This window comes from Scyliorhinus torazame, chromosome 15 (genome assembly GCF_047496885.1).
Source record: "Scyliorhinus torazame isolate Kashiwa2021f chromosome 15, sScyTor2.1, whole genome shotgun sequence".
Taxonomy (NCBI): Eukaryota; Metazoa; Chordata; class Chondrichthyes; order Carcharhiniformes; family Scyliorhinidae; genus Scyliorhinus; species Scyliorhinus torazame.
The window spans coordinates 183291449-183315673 of record NC_092721.1 but is presented as its reverse complement, the minus strand read 5'-3'; the positions used below and the strand labels follow the sequence as shown (position 1 = coordinate 183315673).

The following is a 24225-nucleotide window of genomic DNA, read 5'->3' as shown; positions in this document are numbered from 1 at the left end:
GGCAAAACGGAGACTCCCGCCGGCGGAGAATGACGCCCCACATCTTGAGCAGATAGCCCTTGTCACCCAGGATCCCACTGCACTTAGACAGGTGCCTTAAACAGATTTGGGTGCTTGTTGTGGTGTAAGATGTAGGGGTCACAAGAGCTCCCTGAAATTAGCACACACCTGCATAATACATTTTCAGTGGTCATGGGCTATTTGTACGTTAAGCGAGGTGAAACCCCTTGTGGCTCACAAATACAGATGGCCTTTCCCAGGGAGTTCTGATGGCCACATGGGTGCGGTCAATGGCCCCCTGCACTTGTGAGAACTGAGTGATGGCTTGAAATCTGTTGTCTTGGCAACATGACCCTCAGCATTGCTTGTGAGCCATTAGCCCTACTGAACCGGACATTGGTCACATCCTTGATGCATTTTTCTGTGCCACATCTAGTGGATCACTGGAATTAGCTTGTGGCAAAGAAATTCAGTGCCACAGTGAGCTTGAGGGCAACTGGCATCATGTTGCCTCCTAATCCACAGGGTTACAGGGCTTGTTAAAGGAGCACCAACAGGTCAGGGTCAGCCTCCCAGGATAGTCTCACTATCTCTGACATTCGCTCAAAGACAGCTGACGATCGTGAGCGTTCTGAACCTGTGCTAATGCATCAGTGTTCCTCTGTGATGATGACGGCCCTGGTTGTATTCCTCTTGACCAGCCTCCCACTCTGTTGGCATCTGTTAATGGCCTTTATGTCGCCTGTTGTTGCTTGGCCCCAGCCCCCTTCTGCCAACTCTTCCCCTCTCAAGTTGCAAAAAGACTGGGTGTAAGAGACGCATTGCAAACTCACAGAATGAACTGGGTGGATAAGACAGGAAAGATAAGGGCACCTCTGTGAACAGGGCAGCTGTGGCTAACTGATGTGAATGCCTGAACCTCCTATGAGCCACATCCAGGACCCTTCATATCCCATTGTCGCCTCCTCCCAGAACAACCAGGTCTGCTGCCAGTTCACTCTGTGTTGGCAGGAATGTCCATGGACATGCCCAATATGTCCTTGCAGCTGCCAACTATCCACCTGCACCCTCCCTATGTGAACATCTAGCTTCCACCCGTCGTCTTTGGTACTCCCAACGTCATCCTGAACCTTCCCTCAATCATCCCCAAACCCCACACCTTCACCCTTAATTCTGTGTCAGTGACCCCTGACCTCCAGTCTCCACCCTCCCCGACTCTGCCGGGCCCCGCCTGGTCTTGGAACCTCCCTCCATCAGCCTTGAATTACTCACAGTCGCTCTCAACTCGCCCTCAGACACCCTCGACCTGACCTCCCCCAAGCTGGACCTGATTTCCATCAAGTTTGATCTCCCCTCTGTGAATGTGTGGCACAGTTCCACGTGTGGCACAGTTGCCTTGCTCAGGCACACATGGCCTGACCCAGGTTTTCCCATGCGTTGCTCACTTGATCTTGCAGGTAGGACTTAATTTGGTAAAGCTTTCACTCAATGAGTATTCAAGGATGCAGTACATGGAAAAGCGATACCTGCCACCAGACATCACCCAAACTGCTGCTGAAACACCACTGACATAATTGTTAAAACTCAACATGACGTAGGGAACTCAGAATTCCTGCAGCTGCCAAATTGGCCGCCTTGTTTCCTGCTTAAATTCCCATTACATTTCACCCATCCACCCACTCCAGAAGTAATTTCATTGGTTGTGAAACATCATGGAACAGTTTTGTCAGTGTTGCTAACGGAACGCGCTCTCCTGTGGACAAATCTGCTCCCGGATACTCCTGTGATTTCCTCACTGAGTGGGACGCGTCGACCAGACTCCCAACGCAACTGCTGCACTCTGAGCTCAGTCTCAGCCGCAGACTCTCAGGAGGACAGCAGGATTGCTTTGGGGATGTCTTACTTTGGGGGGGGTGTCCCCGAAGAGGTGAAACATTCCCTCCCGCCTCCTGACTTGCGACCATCCAAAATGGAGGAGGCTCATTTGGGAAGGCATCGGGCACGTTGAGGACGCGCAGAGGCAGGTTGAGACGTTGGAGAGGGTGCGCAACCAACCCATCTGCCCAACCCTTCAGAGCGCCATCCGCCCTGCATAAGGCAAGAGTCTGCAGATCACAAATTAGCACTTTCATCAACCCATCGGAATCGGAATGGAAGCAAATCAATCCTCGATCCTGAGGGACCGCCTAAGAAGGAGAAGAATAGCTTCTGGCACATTTCCCAATCTTTGACATATCAGGGCTTGAGGAAAACAGCTAGCCAGATGGCAACCTACAACAGTAATGACACAGATCTATCATAAATTAACACCATTCAAGTGTGCAATTTAATTTTTGCACCTGTACTTATACATTACAGGTCAGTTTCACAGCTTTGGTGATCTCCGTGTAGTCTGTAGGAACATTGAACACCAGTAAACAGGTTCAGGGCAGTAATTAATGCCTGCAGTCATGCGTGGCTGAGTCACAGATAGTGTGACGACAGTCAACAAGCTACAACATTTCATCTTTAAACTTCCGGCCACTTTTACTTTTTTTACATTTTATTTTGTCTTTGCGAATTAAAAGCCGGAGAACTTTCTTGCCAGCGGCTGGTGAAGGATAATTGTGGTCAGCTGGGATCAGGCTAATTAAAATATTTACGGAGAGCTCTTGGCATTGTGTCTGCCTTTGAAGAGCATCTGTTTGGCAGTGGGAAACAGTGGCCTTCGAGAGACACGTACGGCCTGATTTTAGTCCTGCTGCTAAAATTAGAACAATGACCTACCGGCCTGTGGTAGTCACCACTAGCAGTATTATATGTATTACGGTAAGACACGTATATTAGAGGTACATGGGTAAATCCCTGCCTGCTGGCTCCGCCCAGTAGGCGGCGTATAAATGCGTGTGCTCACCGGTGCTGCAACCACTCTGGTGGCAGCTACAGGAGGCACAACATCTTTGCTCAATAAAGCCTCGATTATTCCACCACTCTCGTCTTTGTGGCGATTGATAGTGCATCAATTTATTGAGCAAAGAATTTTAAAACAATAGATCTTCGCATCAAGCCTGATCGCCTGCAAGCCCTCAAGCAGCCAACGCTACATCTGCTTTTGACCACTGGCTAGCCTGCTTCGAAAGCTACGTCAGAACATCCGCTGAGGCGCAGAAGCTCCAAGTCCTTTATTCACGGATGAGCCCTGACATTTGTCCACTCATCCGGGATGCGCCCACTTACTCCGAAGCGATGGAGCTCCTGAAGGGACATTACGTTCGGCCAGCCAACCAACTATACACCAGGCACCTCCTGTCCACGAGACAGCAACTCCCGGTGAGTCTCTGGACGATTTCTGGCATGCCCTGCACATCTTGGGGAGGAACTGTGACTGCCAGGCAGTTTCGGCAGTCCAGCACACAGAACTTTTAATCCGAGACGCCTTCGTTACAGGCATGAGGTCTGCGGACGTCCGCCAGCGCCTACTGAAAGGGGGTATGCTTGATCTTGCGGGAACTAGGCAGCTCATGAACTCGTTAGAAGTGGCCTCCCATAACGTCCAGTCGTACACCCCCGGCCGGGCGGCACCCTCATGGGCATCGTGGGCCCCACCAGCTGCTTTTGACTCCAGGAGCACAGAGAGCTTCATCCACCCCACGACGGTAAGGCACTGCTCCCTCGCAGTAGACCCCGTTACCCAGAAAATCTCCCTGCCCTCTGGATCCCATTCCGTGGAAATCCGGGGGTACTGCATCGCGACCCTCACCGTCCAAGACATAGAGTTTAGCAACTTCCGGCTCTACGTTCTCCCCCACCTCTGCGCTGCCCTGTTACTTGGCCTGGACTTCCAGTGCCACCTCCAAAGCTTAACCTTAAAATTCGGCGGACCCCTACCCCCCTCACCGTATGCAGCCTCACAACCCTTAAGGTCGATCCACCTATAATTACGAGATTTTGATTCACCCGGGGAAGCTCAACGAGCCCTATCCCGCGGTACATGTGCCAGCGCACAAGTGGACCGACTCCGGGCTCTCCACTATGACCTCTGCCACCCGGGGGTCACCCAGTTCTTCCATTTCATCAAGGTCCGCAACCTGCCCTACTCCATTGAGGAGGTCAGGACTGTCACCAGAGACTGCCAGGTTTGCGTGGAGTGCAAGCCGCACTTCTACCGGCCAGATCGAGTGCACCTGGTGAAGGCCTCCTGCCCCTTTGAGTGCCTCAGCATGGACTTCAAAGGGCCCCTCCCTTCCACCGACCGCAACAAGTACTTTCTGAACGTGGTCGATGAGTACTCCCAGTTCCCTTTCGTCATCCCATGCCCCGTTATGACTTCTGCCATGGTCATTAAAGCCCTGCACAGCATCTTTACAATGTTCGGTTTCCCCACCTACGTCCACAGCGATCAGGGATCCTCTTTTATGAGAGATGAGCTGCGTCAGTTCCTGCTCCGCAAGGGCATCGCCGCGAGCAGGACGACCAGGTACAACTCCCGGGGAAACGGGCAGGTGGAGAGGGAGAACGGGACAGTCTGGAAGACCGTCCTGCTGGCCCTGCGGTCTAAAAATCTCCCGGTCTCCCGCTGGCAGGAGATCCTCCCCGACGCGCTCAACTCCATCTGACCGCTCCTCTGCACCGCGACTAACGAGACCTCTCATGAACGTCAGTTGGCCTTCCCCAGGAAGTCCACCTCTGGGGTCTCGCCCCCAACATGGCTGACAGTTCTTGGATCCGCCCTCCTTCGCAAGCATGTGCGGACCTATAAGTCGGACCCTTTGGTCGAAAGGGTCCACCTCCTACACGCGAACCCGCAGTACGCCTACATGGCGCACCCCGACGGGCGCCAGGACACAGTCTCCCTCTGGGACCGGGCACCCTCTGGATCCCCACCCATGGCCCCAGACCTGACCCCCACCCCTGCGCCACTCCCCCTCCCCCCAGCGAGCCTCACCGCAGCCCCCGCCCCAGGAGGATCCGTCCTCCCATTGGTTCCACTCAGGGGTGACGAAGACGAGGACAACACGCTCCCGGAGCAATTTGGAATGGGAAGACTTTTCATTAATTGATTGATAGACTGTCAAGAACCATCCATAGCCTATCTTCCCATTGCTGATACATTATAGTGAGAAGTGGTCGAAGAAAGTTTAAAAAAAAAAACAGTTTTTAATGCTATCTTTGTGCACAATAAACACTGAAATGCTCCAATAATAGGCAACTTAGCTTGGTTTCAGAGTCACTCTGTACATTAAGGATTACAGAATTTAGCTCATTGCAGTTACAGTTGAATTTATTATTGCCCGTCAATTTTGGATGTTTAAATGTTTTTCTCTTGTGTACCTAGACAGTACGGGATTATTTCTGAATCAAAACTTTCATATCAGCGTAATGTACTTTCAGATTTTTCAAGTCCAGATCTAACTTTGGACTTCAGCCATTTCTCCTGAATGTAACAGCACCCTAGTTTTTCCAGAACACCGCAAAATACTGCGGATATTGGAAACTTGAAATAAAACCGAAGATTCTGGAAACTCTCAGCAGGTCAGGCAGCATATGTGGAGAGGACAACTGAGTTAACACTTTCGGTTCAAGACCAGAAGGCATCAGAGTTCTGATGAAAGTTTATCGTCCAGAAACATAGGGCTGGATTTTCAATTGCTGGCGGGGGCGTGAACGGGTGTGGACTTGATTTGAACATTGCATTCCCAGAGAGCAGTGCTGCATCTCACTGTGTCTGGGACAGACTACAATTTTCAAAAGGAATAGGAAACTCACTCGCCACCAACAAATGGCTCTTTAGGGCACTTGTTAAAGGGCCTGTTCAAAATAGAGTAGGATTTTCAATTTTTTTTTTTACAGATGAAGAAGTCAATCATTGTGGTAAACATTACTGTATTGCTGTCAAAGTTGCCCTGGACTCAAGAACATTCTTTTGCCTGTATTTCTTTGTGAGGTTTTAGGGATCGACTAGCCAGGGGAGCACTATACCACAACTTGGTGCCCATGGCCACTGTGAGTTACCTTTATCTTCCTGGCCCTTTCATGAACTGCCTCCTCTACTCGGCAGTTCAATGGCAACTTTACAGGATAAATGCTGAGAGGACGTTTCCCTCATGGGTGGGTCCAGGACTGGAGGGGATAGTCTCAGGATAAAGGGGCACCAATTTAAGGCTGAGATGAGGAGGAATTTCTTCACTCAGAGGGGTTTGAGTCTTTGGGACTCCAAGCCACAGAGAGCTGTGGAGGCAGAGTCTTTGTGTATAGTTAAGGCTGAGATAGATGGAGTCTTTATCAGTAAGAGCATTAAGGGTTCCAGGGAAAGGGCAAGCAAGTGGACGTGAGGAATGTCAGATCAGCCTTTATCCTAATGAATGGCGGAACAGGCCCGAGGGGCTGAATGGCCTACTCCTGTTCCTATTTCTTTCCGTCTCATGGTCTTATCTCCAAGGCTGCGGCCTGGCTTTTCCACTGGTGCCGGATAGGCAGCTCCCATCTCCTGGAGGTGCGCGGTACGAGTAAATTGATCGCCAAGCTCACCTGCTGTCCAATCAGCCCAATTCCATTTAAAAATAGCGGGCATGAATCTACCAGAAGGGAACAAAGTCCCCCAGCAAACACGTTTAGCCACGTGTTTCACGGCGCTCGCAGTGCCAAGAAACACATGTCTATTCAACGCGACTCGCGGAACTCCCCAGTGCAGCAAAAGATCGGGGCGCCATTTTTAAATGGCATCCCAATCTCCAAAGCCCCTGAAACAATCCCTGACCTTCCCCCCCCCCCTTCCCAGCCCCAACACGCTACGGGAGAGAAGGGGTCCCCGGCCCCCCCGCATTCCCTCCAACACCCACACCGGGCACGTCCAGACAAATCGTGCTCACATAAAAAATGCCAGCTTGGCAGTGTCAATATGGCACCCTGGCATTTCCCATCCAGGCACCTTGGCAGTGCCAGGCTGACACCCAGGTGGCACTGCCAAAGTGCCAGGCTGGCACTACCAAGATGCCGAAGTGGCACTGCATAGGTGGCACCAGAAGTGCCAAGGCACCACCCTGCCCAAAGGGCATACAGCTGGGGGCCTCCAATACCTGGGAGATGCCCACGAGTGCCATCCAGTCTGGGCCCTGTTTGCGGGGACCAGCGCTGAACGGCGCTTGCCCGAGGTCTCCGAGGTGACGGGGATGAATCCCAAAGCCTCAGGCACCTCGGCAATCTGCACATTAGAGTCATCTGTCTCGTTCTGATGTGCAGATTTGTCAAAGAGTGATCCCTCCTAAATTTGGGCGGGATGTACATTGCAACATCTCACAAGATCAGCGTAGACCCCAGGAGCGAGGTCTCTCACTGCTTTTATCGGCCATTGGACAGCGTCCAGGGTCACAAATTGATGCATTTCAGGCAGGGAGCCAGGACCTGGCATTCAGCCGAGTATTGGGCTCCCAATCTCCCACCCCAGCCCCTGATTGAAAATCTGGCCGAACTCTGTTTTCTCCTCCACCAGATCTGCTTGAGAGTTTCCAACTGACCTGATTATGATGTGTTATTGGCTTTCTACACTAATGAACGTTCTTCTATTTTCTCTCCAACCAGTCCGTTCCGGAAGACCAACGACTCTCAATTGCTTTAATCCTAGTCATATGGGTCTCTTCACTGGCATCTTCCCTGATAGATAATATTCCCTTTACAGCCACGATGGTAAGTCAATTCTCGGAGACCAGTGTCTGGATGGGGAAGCTTCAATCAATGCAAATTTTCAAGTTTAAAATTGATCGGCAGCATCAGATTTTTGCTTTTGATTGTAGCTAACTTTGAGAAAACCCATTCGACCTGGAAATTTATCTCCAGCTCTCCAACGTTTCTGCCGATACAGGGAAGTATTAATCTGCTTCCGTTCGCTTCAACTCTAATAGAATACTTAACAAGAATGAAAATGATCTCGGAATTGGCCTGCCCACCGAGACTGGCACCAGGATATTTCCTATTATGCACAGCAAGTGGTTAGGATCTGAATGCACTGTCGGAGAAGGTGGCCAAGACAATTTCAATTGAGGCCTTCAAAAAGGTTCAGATAGTTATCTGAGGGGGAAAGATCGCAGGGTTAATGGGGGGAAATGCAGGGCAGTGGGACCAGCTGAGTTGCTCTTGCAGGTACAAGGTGGGCCGAAATGGCCTCTTGCTGTGCTGTCGCCATTCAATTATTCTATATATGGTGAAATTTAAAACACACTTGTTATAATGTCTGTGTGGAGTTTGCACTTTCTCCCCGTGTATATGTGAGTTTCCTCTGGGTGCTCCAGTTTTCTCCCACAGTCCAAAGATGTGCACGTTAGGCGGATTGGCCATGATAAATTGCCCCTTAGTGTCCAAAATGCTAGGTGTGGCTACTGGGCTACGGAGATAGGGACGGTGTGTAAGTCAGGTACTCTTTCCAAGGGTCGGTGCAGACTCAATGGGCCGAATGGCCTCCTTCTGCCCTGTAAGATTCTATGATTCTATGAAATTTATGATTTTGTTACATAAAGTGTACATCTAACCTCTTTTAACTCATACATTACCTCCTTGCACTGGTATATTATCTGTATTCCCTAGTAAATTACCTCCCATCACTTGTACAATTATCTGCTTTCACTAGTAAATTACCTCTCATCACTTGTTCTATGACCTCCTTTCAACAATAAATTACCTCCTTTCACTTGTTCAATGACCCCCTTCCATGCTAGCAAATCCTCACTGAGGCTCGGCTTTGTGCAATGTTAAGAAGAGCTTGCCAACGGGATAGGGAAAGAAGTAATAGATCTTAATTAAACTTCCACTTTTTTTTTTGCAATCTATTTTGTTTTTGGAACCCATCGAGTGCAATGGCTGGCTCCGCGATCTGGATATAGGTTATTGCTTGCCCGCTGGCATTTTGCACCTCAGCCAAAAATAGGATTGTGCTGGTGAATAGTTTGAACTCTGTTGTATTGGGTGCACGGCAGCAGTGTATCCCCCCCACCCCCTCCCATGACAGAGAGAGTGGTGCAGCTGCTCAAACTGGTTTCAATTGAGAATCACTTTGTATATTCATATCTACATGCATATATGGAAAAGGTCATTTCAGAGAAGCTGCTACAGTTAGAAAGCAATGCAATCACACTGGGCCACTGGAGGAAAAAGAGTGAAAAGTTTTTTTTTTCCAAATAGTTATTAATGTAATAAAATAAATCTTTTTCAATAAGCGCTGCTCCCTGTAGCCGTCGCTCATAAAAGTTGTATTTATAGGCCCGGAGGAATGGGATCTGGTAACTTTGCGCTTTGAAAGCAGGCGGCAAGCACCGAAGAGACAGAAAAATTGAATTGCTGCTCATCATGTTTTTAAAATGGGGTTGAACTCTACTGGATCAAAAATTGGTTTCATCTGCATTCTCTTCTTTCCTTATTTTTAATAGATACCCGTGCTGCTAAACCTGAGTCAAGACACTGATGTGAACCTGCCAGTGAAACCTTTGATTTTCGCACTGGCCATGGGAGCCTGTCTGGGAGGTGAGTGACAGAGTCATTACAGCGCTCTGAAAGGTCACCTGTTTCAGTAACAAGGGACAATGATAATAATCTTTATTAGTGTCACAAGTAGGCTTACATTAACACCGCAATGAAGTTACCGTGAAAATCCCCTCGTCGCCACATTCCAGTGCCTGTTCGGGTACACGGAGGGAGAATTCAGAATATCCGATTCACCTAACAAGCACGTCCTTGTTGTGGGAGAAGTTGTTTCATCAAAGCGTGCTGCGGATTGATTCTTGGAAAGCGGTGCAGTGCACGGAGGCGGTTCCCCTTCACTCCCAGTTCTTCATTAAAGTCAGCGTATCTGAGAGTTGGAGAAGATGCCTTCAACAGAGGAAACTAATCATAGGCGGTAAATCATTGAGAAGTTAAATTATGAGGGTGTTTTTCTGTGCACTGGGTGTTTTCGTTTTGGTTTCTTCCAGCTCCATTGAAACAGCGAATCCTTCAGGGAAAGAACATAAGAAGGGGAGGAAAGGCGATGTTGATTATAATATAAGTTTTTATTGTCCCATCAATGTTTTTGCCCCTTGCCCCCCCTCCCCCTTGGGTGCCAAATCAATATTTTTCCCCCCTCTGAAAATTTTGAATCCCCACTACTTCATTTATCTGCCACTGCTGAACAGTAGTGTATTTTACTGGACTTATAATCCAGAGGCACAAGTTTGAATCTCACTCCGGCAGATTTTGAGTTTAAACGTGGTAAATTAAAATAATCTGTACCTAAAGAGCTAGTGTTAGTGACAATAAAGCAACTAGTTTGCTGTACGTAAAATGCAGGCAGGTTCACTAATGTCTTTCGGGGATAGGAAATCTGCCATTGTTCCCTGGCCTGGCCTGCCAGAGACCCATAGCACTGTGGGTGACTCTTTTACAGCCCTCTGAAATGACCCAGCAAACCACTTATCTCTGGGGCCAAATTTCCTTTCATTTCTGCATCAGTTATACCCGTGAACAGGGTGCTAGCAAGCCGAGAATTAGGAGAGAAATAAGGCGATCAACCTGCTTCTGGGGCTGGATTCTCCGAGCCTCCGCGCAAAAATCGTGGGCAGGATTCTCCAATAATGGGGCTATGTCCCCATGCCCCCGTAAAAAGCGGCAGCAACCACTCCGGCGTGAACGGTCCCCGATCATGGGGAATGCTCCCCTTCCTAGGGGGCTAGGCCGCTCCAGCCGGCACGGAACGGCCGGCGCAAGTTCGCGAACGATTCTCACGTGTTTGGCGCAGGGGGCGGCAAATGGCCGTTTACCCGGAAATCAGGACCGGCGTCGCTGAAGCGATTCTCTCTCCCCGGAGATTTGCTCGGGAATCGCTTGCGCAGGATCTACGTGGCGCGGGTAATGGGCCACTGACAGAGGCCACCCCGCGATTCTCCACGCACAACAGTACGAGGCTCCCGACGGCGTGGTTCTGACCACGTATCGGCCGTCGGGAAGTTCGGGTGGTGGCTGCGGACTCAGTCCGTGGCCGCCCTGGTTGGGGGGCGGGACATCAATCACCGGGTGTGGGGCTTCATGGCCGACCAGAGGAGCGATCGGGCGGCACGGACCCATGGGCGTGCGCGATCTTGGGGGGGCCGTTAATAATATACACCAGTATATCATGGTGCTGACACACACACTGATGGACACACAGCAAGACCAATCAACACGCACAACACCGCAGCCAATCACCAGTTAGAGCGCTCTCACTATAAAGACAGAGGATCCAGAGCACCCAAAACATCAGGGCCTACATTTTTGCTGACTGTCCACGGTGCAAGACCACCATGTCGCACGGCGCAGTCGCCGCAGGCCGCCGCCGTGTGCATGCACGGATTCCCGACTGGAAGTGCGGGGCCCTGTATCTGCAGCCAGAGCTGCGAGAACCTCTCCGGGGCCCAGCCAACCCCCTGCAGGTAGGGGAATCGCTCAGGACTTTCTTAAGGAAAGTCCAGAGTGAAACGGCAGCATTTCTATGCTGCCGCGGGGACATAGCCTCATTATTGGAGAATCCAGCCCCTGATTTTTCAAGTGGACCTCCTTTTAAGCATCCAGCTCTGCTCCGTGAAGCAGGTGAGGGCCTAATGAGCATGTTCAAATAAAGGCCAATGGACACAATTAAGGCTCCAACACAATTTGTGTGTAAATAAGTGCTGGCATTACTACTTCCTTGTCATGCCCACAAAACGCAGGAAGTGCCAGTTGAGAGGGCATCTATCATCAGCATTACTAAAATGGATCCCCACCTGCCCTCACTTGCTCTGAAGGATTGGAGGACATTTTGCTGGTAGGTTGTTGTGCATTTTGTGACAAATCATTCAATTCTAAAGTGCCTGAACAACTTTCTGGAATCGTACGGGGATACTGGCAAAAAGACAAAAGACATCTTTCTTGAAATTCCACTCAGGCTCGAAGAAGAGGAGCAACAGCAGAAGGTGGAACCAGGAGTGATGCACGATCAATTACACAAAGACGAGAGTTGAATGCAACTGAGGCTTTATTACACTAAGATGCGCGGCCTCCTACAGCAGCTGGCGAAATGGCTGCTGTACGAGGAGCACACATATTTATACTCCGCCTACTGGGCGGAGCCAGCAGGCAGGGAACTACCCCCGTACCTGTAGTACAGGGCCTTACCACAAAGCACCTAATATATACATCGGTGGTGACTACCACATTCACCCCCTGTTACAGTTGAGTCCGACCGGGGTGGTGGAGAACTATACACAAGTACATTTTTTAAAATACAGAGAAAAAAAAATTGAGTCCAGCGGGGGTGGAGGAGAATTATACAGAAGGATGATGTTTTAAGAGTCCAGATCAAGTTACAGGTTCAGTCGGTCCGGAGCCTTGATCCGCCGTTGGGAGCGCAGCAGTGGTGGCGGCGATTCCGGTGCCGGTCTGGTCCTCGGTGACTCCAGGAGCATGCCGAAATCCTCTTCATCCTCGGGCGTGGGCAGGGGGAGGACGGATGGTCCCGGAGGGGTTGCGGCTGGGTGCGCCGGGGGAGGGGAGGGTGGCGCCGGGCCGGAGGGGTGTGTGTGTGTGGAACCTGCTGGTGCCAGGTCTCTGAGGGAGACAGTATCTTGGCGGCCATCGGGGTACGCTACGTAGGCGTACTGTGGGTTGGCATGGAGTAGCTGTACCCTTTCAACCAACGGGTTTGCCTTGTGGAGTCGTACGTGCTTACGGAGGAGTACAGGTCCTGGAGCTGCAAGCCAAGTCGGGAGCGACACCCCGGAGGTGGACTTCCTGGGGAAGGCGAAGAGACGTTCATGAGGTGTGTCATTAGTCGCAGTGCATAGGAGGGACCGAATGGAGTGCAGGGCATCGGGGAGGATTTCCTGCCAGTGGGAAGCCGGGAGATTTCTGGACCGTAGGGCCAGCTGGACGGCCCTCCCGACTGTCCCATTCTCCCTCTCCACCTTCCCATTACCCCGGGGGTTATATCTGGTCATCCTGCTCGAGGCGATACCCTTGTTGAGCAGGAACTGAGGCAGCTCATCGCTCATGAATGAGGATCCCCTGTCGCTGTGGACGTAGGCGGGGAAGCTGAACAGAGCGAAGATGGTGTTGAGGGCTTTGATGACGGTGGCAGATGTCATGTCGGGGCATGGGATGGCGAAGGGGAATCTGGAGTACTCATCGACCACACTGAGGAAGTACGTGTTGTGGTCGGTGAAGGGGCGGGGCCCTTTGAAGTCCATGCTGAGGCGTTCCAAGGGGCGGGAAGCCTTCACCAGGCGCGCACGGTATGGCTGGTAGAAGTGCATCTTGCACTCCGCACAGACCTGGCAGTCTCTGGTGATTGCCCTGACTTCCTCGACGGAGTAGGGCAGATTGCGGGCCTTGATGAAGTGGTACAAACGTGTGACTCCTGGGTGACAAAGTTTGTCGTGCAGAGTCCGGAGTCGGTCCACCTGTGCGCTGGCACTTGTACCTCGGGATAGGGCATCGGGGGGCTCGTTGAGCTTACCTGGGCAATACGATATCTCATAGTTGTAGGTGGAGAGCTCGATCCTCCACCTCAAGATTTTATCGTTCTTGATCTTGCCCCGTTGTGTGTTGTTAAACATGAAAGCTACCGACCGTTGGTCAGTGAGGAGAGTGAATCTCCTGCCGGCCAGGTAATGCATCCAATGTCGCACAACTTCAACGATGGCTTGGGCCTCTTTTTCAACGGAGGAGTGCTGAATTTCGGAGGCATGAAGGGTTCGTGAAAAGAATGCCACGGGCCTGCCTGCCTGGTTGAAGGTGGCGGCCAGAGCGACGTCTGATGCATCGCTTTCGACTTGGAAGGGGAGCGTTTCGTTGACTGCGTGCATCGCGGCCTTGGCGATGTCGGCCTTGATACGGTTGAAGGACTGGTGAGCCTCGGCCATTAGGGGAAAAAGAGTGGATTGGATGAGTGGGCGGGCCTTGTCCGCATAATTTGGGACCCACTGGAAATAGTAAGAAAAGAACCCCAGGCAACGTTTGAGGGCCTTGGGGCAGTGGGGGAGGGGGAGTTCCATGAGGGGGGGGGCATGCGGTCGGGATCGGGCCCTAGAACTCCGTTCTGGACCACATAGCCGAGGATGGCTAAACGGTTTGTGCTGAACACACACTTCTCCTTGTTGTAAGTGAGGTTGAGGAGAGTGGCGGTGCGGAGACATTTGTCAAGGTTGGCGTCATGGTCCTGCTGATCGTGGCCGCAGATGGTGACATTGTCAAGCTACGGGAAAGTGGGCCGCAGCCCGTACCGGTCGACCATTCGGTCTATTTCCCGTTGGAAAACCGAGACCCTGTTGGTGACGCCGAAAGGAACCCTGAGAAAGTGGTAAACGCTGCCATCTGCCTCGAAGGCAGTGTATGGGCGGTCCACCTTACGGATGGGGAGCTGGTGGTAGGCGGATTTAAGGTCCACAGTTGAGAAGACCCGGTACTGTGCAATCTGATTGACCATATCAGATGTGCGTGGGAGGGGGTACGCGTCGAGCTGCGTGTACCTATTGATGGTCTGGCTGTAGTCCACGACCATTCTGTGTTTCTCCCCAGCTTTCACCACTACCACTTGGGCTCTCCAGGGGCTATTGCTGGCCTCGATGATGCCTTCCCGCGGCAGCCGCTGGACTTTGGACCTGATGAAGGTCCTGTCCTGGGCACTGTACCGTCTGCTCCTGGTGGCGACGGGTTTGCAATCTGGGGTTAAGTTTGCAAATAGGGAAGGTGGGTCGACCTTTAGGGTCGCGAGGCCACACACAGTAAGGGGTGGTAGGGGCCCGCCGAATTTCAATGTTAGGCCCTGGAGATCGCACTGGAAGTCCAGGCCGAGTAGCAAGGCAGCGCAGTGGTTGGTGAAGACGTAGAGGCGGAAGCCGGTAAACTCCATGCCCTGGACAGTGAGAATGGCTATGCAGTACCTCCGGATCGCCATGGAGTGGGACCCGGAGGCCAGGGAGATTCTCTGATTGGCGGGGTGTACCGCGAGGGAGCAGCATCTTACCGTATCGGGTTGAATGAAGCCCTCGGTGCTCCCGGAGTCCAGCAGGCAGGAGATCTCGTGCCCATTGATTTTCACGTTTGTAGAGGCGGTTGCTAGGTTGTATGGGCAAGACTGGTCGATGGGGTGCCCGGGGGGGCATGGGTCCTGATAAGATGGCGGCGCCCACGGGCCGCACTTGCCGTGGGGGAGACAAGATGGCGGCGCTTGATGTTCCTGGGGAGGACAAGATGGTGGCGCCCACGGGCTGCACGTGGTGGGGGTTGAACAAGATGGCGGCACCCACGGGCCGCACGTGGTCCGAGGAGGGGAAAATGGCGGCGCCCACTGGCCGTGCGTGGTCCGAGGAGTGGAAGATGGCGGCGCCCACTGGTCGTGGGGGGAGGGGGGTGTCGGAACAATAGCGGTGACTGAACGGGCATGGCACACCGCCGCGAAGGACCCCTTCTTGCCGCAGGCCTTGCAAAAGGCGCTCCGGGCCGGGCAGCATTGTCGGGGGTGTTTTGGCTGCCCACAGAAGTAGCATTTGGGGGCCCTGGGGTTGGTTGGCTGCTGTGCAGCACAGACATGGGGTTGGCTGAGTGGGGTCCCCGATGGGGCGGCCGTCTGTGGAGTCCACGATGCGTGGGAGGGGTGGGCCGCGCAGCCGGGTGTGTAGGCCTGGATGTCGCGCGAGACGACCGTCAGCGAGAGCGCAAGCATTTTGGTTGCTGCGAGGTCAAGCGTGGCCCCTTCTAAAAGGCATTGGCGAATGTAATCTGACCCTATCCCCGTAACAAAAGCGTCTCTCATAAGCAAGCTTGAGTGGTCCGTGGCCGTGATGGCCTGACAGTTACAGTCTCTGACTAGGGGAATTAGAGCACGCCAGAAGTCTTCTACTGACTCACCAGGGAGTTGACTGCGAGTGGAGAGGATGTGGCTGGCATAAAGCGTGTTAGTTCGCTGAGCGCAGTTCTCGTTCAGTAGCGCCATGGCTTTGTTGTAGTTCGGATGTCCTGGATAAGCAGAAATATGTTGGAGCTCAGCCGCGTGTAGAGGATCTGAATCTTCTGAGCTTCCGGAATTGGGTCTGGTGCAGACCTGATGCAAGCTTCGAAACAGGCAAGCCAATGTTGAAAGTCCTTTTTGGCGTTGCCTGATTGCGGATCCAGCTGCAGGCGATCCGGCTTGATGCGGAAGTCCATCTACTGAAAACGTTAGTGTAATAAATTGATGCACGATCAATTACACAAAGACGAGAGTTGAATGCAACTGAGGCTTTTTACACTAAGATGTGTGGTCTCCTACAGCAGCTGGCGAAATGGCTGCTGTACGGGAGCACACATATTTATACTCCCCCTTCTGGGTGGAGCCAGCAGGCAGGGAACTACCCCTGTACCTGGGGGTACAGGGCCTTACCACAAATCACCTAATATATACATCAGTGGTGACTACCACAAGGGTCTATCGCTGTAGCTGCAGGGGGACCAGCTCTTCCTGAGTTTTGCAGTGAAGATCACTGAAGTTCTGAACCTCTTTCTCTCTGGCTCCTTCCCAGGCTGTGAGAAGGAATGTCAGCAACATTAGGCAAACGGTGGTGCATGCCTGCTTACTGCAGGTATTAACTCGAGTCCTTCCATTGCATTTCCCCATGGGCAACTGGAAATGGCAGAATGTCACCCTTGGCGTGTACCAATTGCAGGCCTCTTTCCTCCCCCCAAGGCTGGGGCCTCACTGGCCGCACCAACATTGTCTTTTGGAATCCCAAAATGTAGATTTGTAAGTCTCTGTCGAAAAGAAAACTGTTAAGGCCAACAGGAAGCAAAGTTAAGTATTTGTATTGTAATGAATTAATATTCAGGTCCTAGTGCTTAAGGCCAAAGCGTTAAAGATAGAAATGGAGGCAGACATTCCACCCTCCTGGGAGAGAAAATTAAAATACGTTGAGTCACTAGTTGAAAAGAAAAAGACTTCCATTTATATCTCACTTTTCACTACCACTGGATGTCTCAAAGCAATGACTGACAATTAAATATATTTTGTGCAGAGACTGTTGCAAGAAACACGGCAGCCAATTTGCGCACAGCAAGTTCTTACAGGCAGCACTGCGAAAATAATTTGTCTTTTGTGTTGTTGATTGAGGGGGAAATATTGTTTGGGGGATAAGGGATAATTTCTCCATTTTTCATCAAAATAGCACCATGGGATCCAATATATCCACCTGTGCAGACAGGTGGAGCCTCAGAGGCCAAAAGACAGTGACTGGATTTTTCTGCCCGTTCTTGCCGACAGAATCTTCCTGTCCCGCCAATTGTGAGGCCCTCCCCACCCCGCCCCCGCCGCTGCAGGTTTCGGCGGGTTTCCCAGTGGTCAGGGGGTGGGTACATAAAATGGGAAACCCCATTGACAGCAGCGGGACCAGACGATCCCGCCACCAGGCAGTGGCAGGCCACCTCGGCACAATATGTGGCGGAAGGCGCGGAAAACCCCGCTCAGCACCTCCAGTAGTGTAGTACTCCCTCAGTACCGCATTGGAGTGTCGGGTTTCATTTTGTGCTCAAGTCCTGGAGTGGGGCTCGAGCCCCAGAATTATGCGATCAGAGGTAAGTGTACTACCTAGTGAGCTATGTTTGTCGCTGGAAGTGGGGGGGGGGGAGGGGAAACGTCAGATACATTTGGTTTCAATCACTCTAAAGCTACTTCCAAAATCTGGGAAATGTGACTGTCAGTGCAGATCACATTCGGAGCCTCATTTGAGACCTATATAAGAGATGGCAAATGACAATCAATCCTCTGAGACACTGAAGAGGGGCTAGAGAACTGGAAAAAGATAGACTTTACATTTTTACTTTTGCTTTTGACTTCAGGTTTTGGGCTCCGAAGGGGGAAGCATCACGGTGGGGCGGGGTGGGGGGAGGGGGGGGATGCATATCCTTGCTTTACTTTAATTTACATATTTCTGCTGGTGGGGGGGCGTGTAGCTCGCTGCCGCCGTTGGCGGGAGATCAGAGCATAGCAACGGCGCCAAACCAATGGTTCGGGGGATGCTCCGTTCTCCGCCCGTTCGGAGGGGAGGTTCATGGATAATCCAGGCCGAGATGTTAGAAAGCACTGCACTTCTAACCTTGGATCAAATCTGATCTTTGACACATTTTTTACAGATGGGACATGGGTTTTGAATTACAATAAAGTATAATTAAATAAATTTGCCATATTAATCATGTCTAACATCATTGATTATTTATACTTCAACTTCATACAGATAAGTATTAAAATTTTCACTTAATAGGTAATGCCGTTGTTATAGATGAATTGTAAAAAGTACAATTCATGAATATTATTTCTTAATAGTGTCACTCCGAGTTTCACACGCCTATATATAATTTAGATTTTTAAAAATTATATTGCATGATGACAAAAGTTGACATTTGATGCTCCTTTGATGTCGTTACAAGATTCCGAAGGGGTTGACGGAGCAGAAACTGAGAGGTTGTTTCCCCAGTCTGGGGAATCTAAAACACCTGTGCACAACCTCATCATCAGGGGTCAACCATTTCGGGCTGAGCTGAAGAGAAGTTTCTTCACTCACAGGGTTGTGAATCTTTGGAATTGTCCACCCCAAAGGATTGCAGGCGCTCTTTCGTTAAGTATACTTAAGGTGGAGATCAATAAGATCTTTTAAGGGAGTCAAGGGATATGGAGAGAGGGCATGCTGTTGAGGTAGGAAATCAGTCTTGATTGTATGGAATGGGAGGGAAGGCACGTGGGACTGTGTGGTTCACTCCTGCACCTATTTCTTATATTCTTTCTCCACCTCCTACAAAAAAATAGTAACATTTTAATCCGGTGAATGCCATATCTTAATTTTTTTAAAACAAACTTGGTGAAGGGTCAATGTTAATACGAACATGCAAACTAGGAGTGTGAGTAAGCCATTCGGGCCCTCAATAGAATCATGGCTGATCTGATTGTGGCCTCAACTCCACCTTCCTCCTACCCTGGGAACCTTGACACCTTTGTTAGTCAAGAATCTACCGACTGCGGCATTAAAACATTCAATAACGCTGCCTCCACCCCTCCTCCAGGGAAGAAAGTTTCAAACAATCACGACCCTCTGAGAATTTGGTAAACCACTGTTGCACTTCTAATAGGTGATGTACGGTAGGACTTGTACTACAGGTACATTGGTAGTCCCTGCCTGCTGGCTCCGCATAGTAGGCGGAGTATAAATATGTGTGTCCTCCATGCTGCAGCCATTTCGCCAGCTGCTGTGGGAGGCCACACATCTTAGAGCAATAACGCCTCGGGGCCGGCGCGGAGGAACATCGGCCCCCACCAGGATAAGCCCGCCCGCCGATCGTGGGCCAGGCCACCGTAGAGGCCCCCCCCCCCCCCCCCGTGGTCAGACCCCCCTCCCCTCCACCAGGCCACCTCCTACAGCATAAACCCCGAGGTCCCACCGGGAAGTACCACACGAGAACGACGCCGGCGGGACACGGCCTAACTCGGCGGGCACTCGGCCCATCGCGCGGGGAGAATCGGCAGGGGGGGCCGCGTTGAGCAGCGCCTGACCGGCGTCACGCTGACCACGCTGGCGCCTATGGTGCCAATTCTCCGGTAGCCGGAGAATCGATGGACTGGCGTCGGAGTGCCGTCGCGTGATTCGCGTCCTCCCGGCGAATCACGCCCCTTATTTATTCTTCACAACTTAATCTCCTACCTACTGTTGTGTCATTGGAAAATTTAGCAGCCATATATTTGGTCCCTTCATCCAAGTCATTGAGATAAACTGTAGATAGCTGAAGCCCCAGCACTGATTTCTGTTGCACTCCATTTGTCACATCTTGTCAACCCCAAAATGAACCTTTGATGCCTACTCTATTTCCTGTTAGCTCACTCATCTTCTATCCCTGCTAATATGTTACTCCCTGCACCATGAACTCTTATTTTGCACTGTGACCTTTGATGTGGCACCTTGTCAAATGCCGCCTGGTAATCTAAGTACAACACATCCATAGGTTCCCCTTTATCCACGTTGCTTATTACTTCCTCATAAATTAATCAAACATGTTTATCCTTTCACAAAACCATGTTGACTCTGCCCCATTGTGTTGAGATTTTCAAAATGTTCGACTATTGCAAGTTGCTATCAAATTTACATTTTTCATTTGACAACATTCATGTACGGATGTCCAGCATGTCGGCACTACATTCAAATAAATACATAAATGTCTACCTGAAAGCAGCTAGTGTAGGAATGTAGATCTCAGCCTTGGTTCAGTCTCTGTACCCTTGCCTACCAGAGGTTGTGAATTTATGCACAAACTTGAGGACACATTCTACAGCCACGAAAGCCTGGCATTTTGGGGTTATCTTCATAAATGGCTTTGTGCATGGGTCTGAGCCCCACAGCCCAAAGATGTGCAGGGTAGGTGGATTTGCCAGGCTAAATTTCCCCTTAATTTAAAAAATAATGGCTCTGCCTTGCTGTCACTTTATTTGCCTTCAATACCTTCTGAAAGATTTACCTCGGCAATTGCCCATTCAGCCTTCTCTGAATACAAAATCCTTCAATTGCTGCCTTATTCCTAGCTTGAGTGTTTTTCATTGATTCATTGGCCTGATCAAAGTACTTGACTCAATAAATTGCTGTGGATTGTGCTGCAAAGATTTGGATGCCCAAGAAAAGTCATCACAACTGTTTCATGATGATATGATTGCAACTGTCTTGAATGGGAGATCTGGGGCGAAATTCTCTGGAAACGGCGCGATGTCCGCCGACTGGCGCCCAAAACGGCGCAAACCGGACGGGCATCGCGCCACCCCAAAGGTGCGGAATGCTCCGCATCTTTGGGGGCCGAGCCCCAACCTTGAGGGGCTAGGTCAGCGTCGGATGAATTTCCGTCCCGCCAGCTGGCGGAAAAGGCCTTTGGTGCCCCGCCAGCTGGCGCGGAAATGACATCTCCGGGCGGCGCATGCGCGGGAGCGTCAGCGGCCGCTCACGGCATCCCCGCGCATGCGCAGTGGAGGGAGTCTCTTCTGCCTCCGCCATGGTGGAGACCGTGGCGGAGGCGGAAGGGAAAGAGTGCCCCCATGGCACAGGCCCGCCCGCAGATCGGTGGGCCCCGATCGCGGGCCAAGCCACCGTGGGGGCACCCCCCGGGGCCAGATCGCCCCGCGGCCCCCCAGGACCCCGGAGCCCGCCCGCGCTGCCTTGTCCCGCCGGTAAGGTAGGTGGTTTAATTTACGCCGGCGGGACAGGCATTTTAGCGGCGGGACTTCGGCCAATCCGGGCCGGAGAATCACGCGGGAGGGCCCGCCAACCGGCGCGGCGCGATTCCCGCCCCCGCCGAATATCCGGTGCCGGAGACTTTGGCAACCGGCAGGGGCGGGATTCACGCCAGGCCCCGGCGATTCTCCGACCCGGCGGGGGGTCAGAGAATCTCGCCCCTGAAGTGGACCGGGGTCAAACAAGGCTGTGTGATAGTTGCCATACTATTTTTAAGAACATAAGAACTAGGAGTAGGATCAGGCAATTCAGTTCCTCGAGCCCGCTCCGCCATTCAATACAATCATGGCTGATTAACTCCACTTGCCTGCCTGTTCTTCATAACCCTTCAACCCATTGTGGTGTTCTTTGTGTTGCTAAATTCAGGATGCTTGGCGTAGTGTTCACAAAGACCACAAAATAGCTTTAACTTGAACAAAGCTATAAATTTATTGACACTACTCATTTGGATTTGACACGTACTCCTAAATAATAAACAGTTGATAATTAACATACAAGCTACACGCACCTACAACTAATCTCTACACTATAATAAACTATGATCTGCTCTTACTCACACTATATTTACTTCAGTCTGTCTTTGGCTAACTCCTTCACTTCAGTCTCTCCCCCACAAGGCTTAGCATCAATATCTTATATATTTGTATCTGTAGCTCCATCAAGTGGCTTTTCTAGACATGTCATTAGCCCTTGTAGTTCTTACAGTTATGACAATACCACGCCCATTACTCATTAAAAATCTTTCTATCTCCTCCTTAAATCCTTGGTATCCACTGCACTCTGGGGTAGTGAATTCCGCTGATCCACAATCCTTTGAGAGAAGTAATTTCATCCGCTTCATGTCTACTTTGTCAATACCGTTTATCATCCTGTACACCTCAATTAGATGATCCCTTATTCTTCTAAACTCAAGCGAATATAGGCCTATTGCACGATTTAACCACCGCATTGCATCAGGCACGGATCTGGGCGTACCTGGTAAATAGTGGGAAAGACCAAAATTGAGACTTGGGCTGGGTGCGAACCAGTTTACAATTTACCCAGCTCAAACCCGATAGTGATTTCTGGATCTTGCCCAAAATTGGTAAGCGTATCATCAACCCTTACTGGTTTCATTTAAATTTCATTAGCGAGATTGAAGTTAAATGCAGTAGCCTCCCAGGAATTAACCAACTCCCCAGAGAGAATCACGCGTGCGTTGTTAGTGCTCCTTTTTAAAAACGTGAAGCTGGGGGTGGGGAAAGAATTACCTACACTGCCAGGAAACCCGTGGGTGGGAGTGCGCTGCCGGTGGGAAAAGTAAATAACAACGAATTCCAACCACTCTGAATCTATCCTTGAAGCGCATCAGCATTGCCATTAATGACTGGGAGGAACTTGCTCCCAGGGCTTTCAGAATGACCACAACTTGTCCATCAAGTTGCATCCGCCTTGAGCTTAAATGTCTTGCTGATGAGGCAGAGCGACGAGAGACGGAAAGAAAAGGAAGCAAATCCTGCCCTCCAGATCCCACTATCTCAAGGGGCACCCTCCCCCATGTGCTCAAAGGTCTGTTCAGTCACATGAAGACCCGTGGCAGAAACTCACAGCCCTGAGTAACCATCACCCTCGAATCGAGGGACACCTGCTGATGATATTAAAATACCATGCACTCAGCCCAGAAGTGGTAGAGATGCATAATACATTTATGTATAGCAAAGGAGAAGATAAATGGACAAGTCTGAGGAATATGCCACAGCTTGGGAGAAGATTACTTATGAAAGACCTATTTTTAACACGAGGCTTCAAGCTTAGGTAAAAAGCATTGATTAATAGTAATAGATTTGTGGAAAAAGTAAAGGCCTGTGTATCTTTATGGACATCCTCATTAAAGGCACAACTGTGGTCAGAATTATAGATAACCAATTCCAGGATAGATTACCGAGGCGAGTCTAGTTCGACAGAAAACAGTTGATAATTGCAGAGCAACAGGATGCAGCAAAACAGCTGTGTGAGTGAAGCAGCGATTTCACTTCATTCAATCAAACAAAAAATAAAATCAGAGCTAGCTGGTCAATAACAGATCATGGATTGCAGCTACTGTGCTAAATTGCATCGCATCTATCAAAGAAGACACAGAGTACAATAATTAAAAATGGATAGATTAAAAAAAAATGGAAGGAATCTTAACAGTTGAAAACAAGCTAACAAAGTAGACCTTCAATGGTACCTTTAACGGTAATTTAGTTTGTCAAGTTGTCAAATGGCACAGAAATAACTATGAAAACAACCTGAAGTGGACACGGCACTGCATTGGCCTCATAACTTTTTTTTTGTATTCGTTCTTGGGATGTGGGCGTCAACCAGCATTTGTTGCTCATCCCTTATTGCCCTTGAACTGAATGGCTTGCTAGGCCATTTCAGTGGAGAGCAGTTAAGAGTCAACCACACCTCTCTGCTGTTCTGGAGTCACATGGGCGGCACGGTAGCACAGTGGTTAGCACTGTTGCTTCACAGCTCCAGGGTCCCAGGTTTGATTCTCGGCTGGGTCACTGTCTGTGCAGAGTCTGCATGTTCTCCCCATGTCTGTGTGGGTTTCCTCTGGGTGCTCCGGTTTCTTCCTATATACCAAAGATGTGCAAGTTAGGTAGATTGACCACCTGACCTTTCTTTCCCCTTAGTGTCCAAAGATGCTGGGTGGGGTTTACTGGGTTGCGGGTGTGGATCTAGGTAGGGTACTCTTTCCAGGGGCTGGTGCAGACTCAATGGGCCGGGTGGCCTCCTTCTGCACTGTAAATTCTATGAAACATATAGGCCAGACCGGGTAAGGATGGCAGATTTCCTTCCTTGAAAGACATTGGTGAACCAATGGGTTTTTCTGACAATCGGCAATGGTTTCAAGGTTATCTTTAGACTTTTAATTCCAGATATTTATTGAATTCCAATTTCACCATCTGCCATGGTGAGATTCGAACTTGGGACCCCAGAGCATGAGTCGGGATCA

The 24225-nt window shown here is 50.6% G+C and overlaps 1 protein-coding gene across 2 annotated transcripts in view; it reads left to right on the top strand.

Annotated features, from left to right (window-relative positions):
* oca2 (oculocutaneous albinism II) overlaps window positions 1-24225 on the top strand; it is a 690248-nt gene that overhangs the window by 556743 nt on the left and 109280 nt on the right. For both annotated transcript variants that reach the window (XM_072477223.1, XM_072477224.1), the window contains exons 21-22: window positions 7558-7662; window positions 9396-9489. In XM_072477223.1, coding sequence (XP_072333324.1) covers window positions 7558-7662; window positions 9396-9489 — 199 coding nt within the window. The remainder of the gene's footprint in view (window positions 1-7557; window positions 7663-9395; window positions 9490-24225) is intronic.